Source organism: Saccostrea cucullata, unplaced genomic scaffold, assembly GCF_032062105.1.
Source record: "Saccostrea cucullata isolate Sc308-1 unplaced genomic scaffold, CSIRO_AGI_Scuc_v1 ctg9093, whole genome shotgun sequence".
In the NCBI taxonomy this organism is placed as follows: domain Eukaryota; kingdom Metazoa; phylum Mollusca; class Bivalvia; order Ostreida; family Ostreidae; genus Saccostrea; species Saccostrea cuccullata.
In genome coordinates this window covers 20,295-27,405 of record NW_026926318.1, presented here as the reverse complement: position 1 = coordinate 27,405, position 7,111 = coordinate 20,295, and the positions used below count along the sequence as shown (strand labels likewise).

Here is a 7,111-nt window from a genome sequence, read left to right as displayed (position 1 = left end):
GAAAATTTTCTTCTCAAGAACCACTGGGCCAGAAAAGCTGACACTTATGTGCACATGGAAGGATCCTGGGGTAGTGTAGATTTTAAATTCTCTAAATTATGATCAGTAGGATAGAGTGGGGATGTATTATGTATTACAAGGGGGAAATCTGGTAAAGAACAGAATGGTCAAAGCTTCTCAGGTGATTGATGTTGCCCATGGGCCTCTTTGTTACATCGACAGTCTCGTTGTTCTGGGTGATATACATAACCAAAGCAGGTGATTCTATAAGTATGTAGAAAACCGGATCGAACGAATCAGAAGGTCAACAACACATGACCAATGGCAGTATATTTCAACTAAACATAATCCAGCAGTTTCCGTCACAAGGAACATGACTGCTGAACACATTATCAACGACAGGTGGATCTCAAGACCTCCTCAACTCAGAGAACCAATTGAAGATAACCTCAATACAGAACATCATTTCTGTGATCCTGAGAATGACGCTGAAATCCGCAAGACTAAAAAAGTTGAAACTCTAAAAACAACTATTGACGACAAAAGCGATCAACTTGAGGCATTTCACATAACTCATAGGCTGGAGAGTTTCTCTACTTGGAAAGTTTTGGTTAGATCCATAGACAGATTGAAAGCACTATCTAGGAGGTATCACTCTCCGAAGGATCTTACAGTCTCAAACGACTCACTTTCATCTGAAGACCTCATCATACGCATGGTCCAGCAGGAGGTTTTCGCGCAGGAGATTATGTGCTTGCAATCACAAAGGCCATTGCCCAGAAGTAGTAGCCTCACGTCTTTTAACCCAGTTATTGATCAAAACGGGTTGCTGCGTGTAGGAGGTAGACTGAAGAGAGGATACCTTAGTGTTTATGAGAGATATCCACTTATCATTCCGAAGAATCATCATGCAGCTGTCTTATTAATCCTTTTCACGCAATGGTAAAACATCAAGGGAGACATTTCACAGCTGGGGCACTGCAATCGGCAGGATTCTGGATTATTGGAGAGAAGCGCTTAATATCCTCACTGCTACACAAGTGTGTAAAGTACCGTCGACTACGTGGAAAATACCAGAGTCAACTGATGTCCGACTTACCAGCAGACCAAATTCAACCATGCCCTTCTTTCACCTACATTGGGTTAGATACCTTTGGTCCATGGACAATTGCGACTCGCAGAACGAGAGGTGGAGTGTCGAACAGCAAGCGATGGTCCGTACTTTTCACTTGCTTATACAAAAGAGCCATTCATATAGAAGTGATTGAAGAACTTTCATCCTCTTCTTTCATCAACTGCTTTAGAAGATTTATTTCTCTCAGAGGAAATGTAAAAGAAATCCGATCTGATCGTGGATCTAATTTCGTTGGAGCAATTGATGATTTAGACGTCAAGGTTATAAACGTGGAAGATAAACCTGTTGGGGAATTTCTGTTAGACCAGAAGGTGACTTGGATCTTCAATCCCCCACATTCCTCCCACATGGGTGGAGTGTGGGAGCGTATGATTGGGATTGCTCGTAGGATACTGGACTCAATGCTCATGGACTTGCATTCAAAACATCTTACTCATGAAGTATTGACAACCCATATGGCCGAAGTATGTGCCATCGTCAATTCCAGGCCGACAGTCCCAGTGTCCTCAGATCCAGAAGCTCCTATGATTCTCAGCCCAAACATGTTGCTGACTCAGAAAACTTACAACATTCCGACAAATTTTATACCATTCAGCATCAAGGATATGTATAAATCCCAGTGGCACTGTTTCCAACATCTTGCTAATATTTTCTGGGATATCGCTGGAAAAAGGAATACCTACAGACACTCCAAATTAGGCGTAAATGGCAAAATATCTTACCTGATCTCTGTGTTGGAGACGTTGTTCTTGTGAAAGACTCAAGCAATGCAAGGTGCGAGTGGCCGCTTGGAATCATAACTAACGAAATCAAAAGTGCTGACGACAAAGTGCGTAAAGTGGAGGTGAGAATAATAAAGGACGACATATCCACGACTTACACAAGGCCAATATCAGAACTGGTTCTTTGGATTCACAAGGACTGAGACTATACCTTTCTGGACAAACAGAATTGTTTGAAATATGTGTTTCAATAATTGTTTGATTATTACTTTATGTCAAGTAGAAACTTGTGAATTTTCCAATTCATGTTTTATATATTAGTGATATTTTCAATATCAGGTACGGAGTGTGGTGGATTTCATTACATGTATTATGCGTTTATTATTTCTGCTGGTTATGACTTAGGACAAAGAGACACAAGAGCTTCCACAATGTCAAAGCTTGTATTTAAAACGGACATTTGATCTTCCATTTTGTCGAGATCAGGAGGAATGCCAAATAATTGTGTAGAGCTTAATAGAAACAATATTACTGCTACGTTTTGGACTTCTGATTTGCATGATGGAACACGAATTGATGTACCGTCTCTGCTGTCTAGACTGAATCAAAGGGTTTATATTTTTGGAATCAAAGGAAACAAATCACTCTATCCCGAAGTTTTCAAATGTCTTGGCATAAACATCTACAGAAAGCTATCACCTGAATTAAAGAAATATACGACTCATTCAACACCTTTATCAGACGGCAGTGTAAGACAAAATGCTGTAATTTATAGAGAAGATATCACGTTCGCAAATACCGATGCCTTCTATTGTGCATTTCCAGCATCTATGTGTGAGTTTTGGATGCCATTTAATGAAACTAAGTCCATCTTGTTTTTACCAGCTCATAGGTATAATTTAGGTCGATGTGACGTAAAAAGTTGGGAAGAGCTCAATAAAAAGTTGCATGAGCTTGCAGAAAAGAAAAAGGGTGCAAAATCGAGACATGTAATTGGTGCCAACAATCGATATGATTATGAGTATCTGTATCACTACACTGGAATTCGATCATTAAATTTGATATCTAGTTTTTCGGGGTTTTACACGGAGAATGCTACTTATAGACCAACGGAAAAAGATATTCTAGTTATGTTTGTCAGAGGGGGGAAAATACCAAAAGCCGTTGAAAAAACAAATTTCAATATAACAATACTTCATCACAAGTATAATCATTACACATTAAATGATTTGACGAGTTACCCAGCAACTATTTTTTTTCCGTATGCCGTGCATTCTTTTAAGATTACTGAACTGTATTCTTTAAATATACCTTTGTTTTTTCCGAGTCTGAAATATATGTGGGAGAACGGTGGACTTGGGTCTGATCGAACAAGTACTAGTGAACCCTATTGTCAAGACGATAAAGAACTTTGGACAAAAATGAAGAAACATCCCTGTAGCTTTCATTCTTTTAATCCCAATACTGAAATCAAAGATCACCCAGAAGATGAAATGTGCTGGCTTCAGTTTAGTGACTTTTATGATTGGCCTCATATTCAGTATTTTGATGACAAAGAAGATCTTGAAAGAAAAATTTCCAAAACATCTGGGACTGATTTGAAAAGAATCCACAAAAGTATGACAGAAGAAAACGAAATCAGAAAATTTAGTTTACTTGAAAAATGGTGTGAAATTATTCCACATATCAAACGCAACGGGTAAGAAATCAAGTTTTAAGTCAGAAAATTGAGAAAAATGGAGTATTTACATGCTCTCCTTTTTTAACACCTTGTTTACAAGTATTTTTGATACTCTTATTTAAATGTACTAGCATTTTTGAAACGTGTTAAAATCTGTACAGGATTTTGAAGTTTAGAGGTAAAATGCAAACTTTGATTTTATGACTGTGAACGGTTACTTTCTTCCTTAAAATAGAATTCATTTCTTTCATTCTTTTTTTATTGACTCTTACATTTTACAAATTAAGATAAAATGCATACATGTAAATTACATAAAAAACAATCAATAATTCTAATAGACATATAGGATATCCTATGATTTGTAGTTGAGTATGAGTTGCGTGTCCTCGGGGATAAAAAGACTCAAGGAGTTGGATAAAAATCAGATCCTGCTTCAAATAATGGGAGATTCTTTTTATATTTAATACGTCACTATCAATGTTTACCCTGTTTTTATATAGGGTTCTACCTTATTTTATTCATCACTCTAATGCAAAATCTATTGTGACGTCACAGTTGTGAGATATCAAAAATATCCAATGAGTCATATTCAGAGGATGGAGCGATAAACATGGGATAAATATAGGATGTTCCATGAAGTAGTTGGATATGATTTTTATCCAACGAGTTGTGTGTATTTATCCCCGATTAGTCACTTAGATGTTAAATATGCCAAACCTGTACACCAAAGCAGGATATAATTAATTAAATACGCAGGGGGAATAGGGAAGCATACGAAATATTCTACCTTGAAATCAGTGCAACATTATGACGTCATAGTAGGCGAGATGACGTCAATTCTAGAACACAAGTTTTCGTAATATTGGTATTTAGAGATGTAATTTAATTCTAGAAAATGAATAGAAACGTGTAAACATTAACAAAAAATGAAATGTTTTTATTTTGTTATGCTGTATTCTGTCATTTTGATTAAAATCTACTACGATGACGTCATATGAAACATCAAGTACATATAACTTTGGAATTGATCATGTCTGTAAAGAGAATTTGGTTAAGACGGCATGCATAAAGATACGTAAAATGAAGTTTAAAAGCAAATATCGTGAATATTTTGTGTAATTCATATGGAGTTCCGTTTATTAAAACAGGTATGCTAATTGATTTTCATCGATAATATTCTCTTTCGAAGACAGTCAGGTACATACGTAATTCGGTCCGACTGCCCTCTGTCATTTGTGACAAAAATAATGCAAGAGAACAACAATAAGCTGTATATTTCAAAACACAAGATTTGTACAGATGGAAAGTTTGCCTCCTAAAATACTTGGAAAGTGCTGCTAGAATTCCAAGTCAAGCATGGTTTTACGAAAAATCTCGATTCATAATTATGTAAAGAATTTAAAACATCGGGTAAAGTTTCCTGCAAATGTGTGGAATAATCATTTTACTGACGGGAGAGAGGGATTCTAGCAGCACTTTTGGGGCAAAATAGATGTTTTTCAACTACATTGTTCACTCAAAGAAATTATTAAACTCCGGGATATTATTGTTCTGTTAGCTTTTTTATTAAGGAAAATTTGGTTATTAATAAAAGTCACGTGATGCTATGTTGGCGGTGCATGTCGTATCTTTATGCAATAAATAATAATAGTTTACGTTTATCAGCGATTTTGGTAAATTATCAAATTTAATTTTCTTTAAAAAGTCTAAATTTCCCGAGAAATAATTTATATGCTTCCTTAACATACCCGCGTACACTCTCTCGATAATTATTGAATAATCGCACTAAACAAAGGTTTTACATTGGTATTAATAGACATTCTAAAATAAACATTCTGTTTATCAATAAAACACATTTTTCACTGTAAAAAATTAATTGATCTGCCTTTACCTGTACATAAAATACGTTATTTTTGCCAAAACGACGTCATGTCGACAAGTTCATTCCGATCGGTGATTTGTTTATCCTGCTGTCTGGGATTTAACTTGTAACCATTTTTTATGCATTAATAAGATTATTTGATGTTTATTATAATAGTACAGTTCAAAGTTGCAAATTGTTTCATTTTCTGGTATTATGAGGAAAAACTACATGTGCCTTTTTGTGTGATGTCACAGTAGACTTTTCCCGTATAAATTAGGCCTCTCCGCCTTATTTCAGCCTTAACAATTCTGCGATGGAAAGGAAATTTGGAAAATTTTTAGATTTTTTTAAATTCTAACTTTCCTTTCTTTACATATTTAAAAAAACATTCATGTTATGTATTCATTTACAGCAAATTTTGACTCTGAATTATAAAGCTTCTTACTTGCAAATAAAACATTTTCTTCAATAAAATACTAAACGATTAAATAAAATTGAATAATGAAGATCGAATTCTAGTATTGGTCTTGCAAGAATGCATAGTTAAACTTGGAAGCCTAAAAGATATATTAAATGAAATCCTGGCGCATAAAAAATGTTATAGAAAATACTTCGTAGAAGTTAATTATGATGAAGACACATTCTAAGGTAATTCTAAAGTAATACAATCAGTTTTTAAAGCTATTTCAGTTCCTCCCTACTTCCACTCAGGTAAACATAACATAAGGGAATATAATTTGGGATCGAGACCCAAAGTACTTTGGAGTTCTCCCAAATCAACGTTTTTTAACGTAAATTTTCATTTTTAATTTAGACTGAAAGTAGTGAAATATTAATCCCGCAAAATATTGGGCCCCTAACCTACCGCATCTATTAATTTAAATTTTAAGTTAAATAATCAATTTTTTGGCGATATTGAAAGATTTTTTAGCTCTCATCTTTTTTTCTTTTCACGCCTACAACTTTAAAATATATTTTATAAAAGAGCTTAACATTATTTCTTTTTATATTGTTAAAAAAGCAAATCATTACAACTGGTGATGTTGATTTGATCTTACTAAATGCATTTAGCTAAGACCTAAGAGAAAATAAACAAGTAAGATAGCATAAACCGTGTTATGTGTTGATTATTGAATCATAATTATTAAAGATAGTTTATAGCTTTTTTCACTCAATACGATGATTAAGCCACCTTCGTAAAATATTCAGCCGTCCCTTTGATCTCGAGAAAACATTGAACTCAGGTGGCTGAGTCGTAAGTGTTGACATTAAAAAACAGCAATAATTGTACATATGTATACTACTAGTTTAAAGGTGCATAGACACAGATTTAACGAAGTTAATACTTTCTCAAATTTTCAGTATAATATCACCACAGATATATTGCAAAAGCATTTTACACGAAAATATAATAATTTTATTTCATCTAAATGTTATTGAAACTTCAATTCTGGACGGGTTTGATTGACACATCCATAAATAAGTCATGATATTATACAGAAAATTTGACAAAATATGAACTTTAAATCTGTGTCTATGCACCTTTAAATTGTTTTACCAGACGCCCGTATATTCGCAATCAAATAGAATGTGAGAAACACAGTTGGCGAAAATTGTAAAGACGAATAATGACCCCCTTCGAATAATGACCGGGGGATTATTTTTCAACGACAAAAAATGACCCCCACCCGTAGAAAAAAATCATTTTT

The 7,111-nt window shown here is 34.5% G+C and overlaps 1 protein-coding gene across 1 annotated transcript; it reads left to right on the top strand.

Annotated features, from left to right (window-relative positions):
- Nucleotides 1-373: 373 nt before the first annotated feature.
- Nucleotides 374-1,890, top strand: LOC134271371 (uncharacterized). Its single transcript, XM_062753587.1, has 2 exons — nt 374-842; nt 971-1,890. The coding sequence occupies exons 1-2, from the start codon at nt 374-376 to the stop codon at nt 1,888-1,890; spliced, it is 1,389 nt and encodes a 462-aa protein (XP_062609571.1).
- The last annotated feature ends 5,221 nt before the right edge of the window (nt 1,891-7,111 follow it).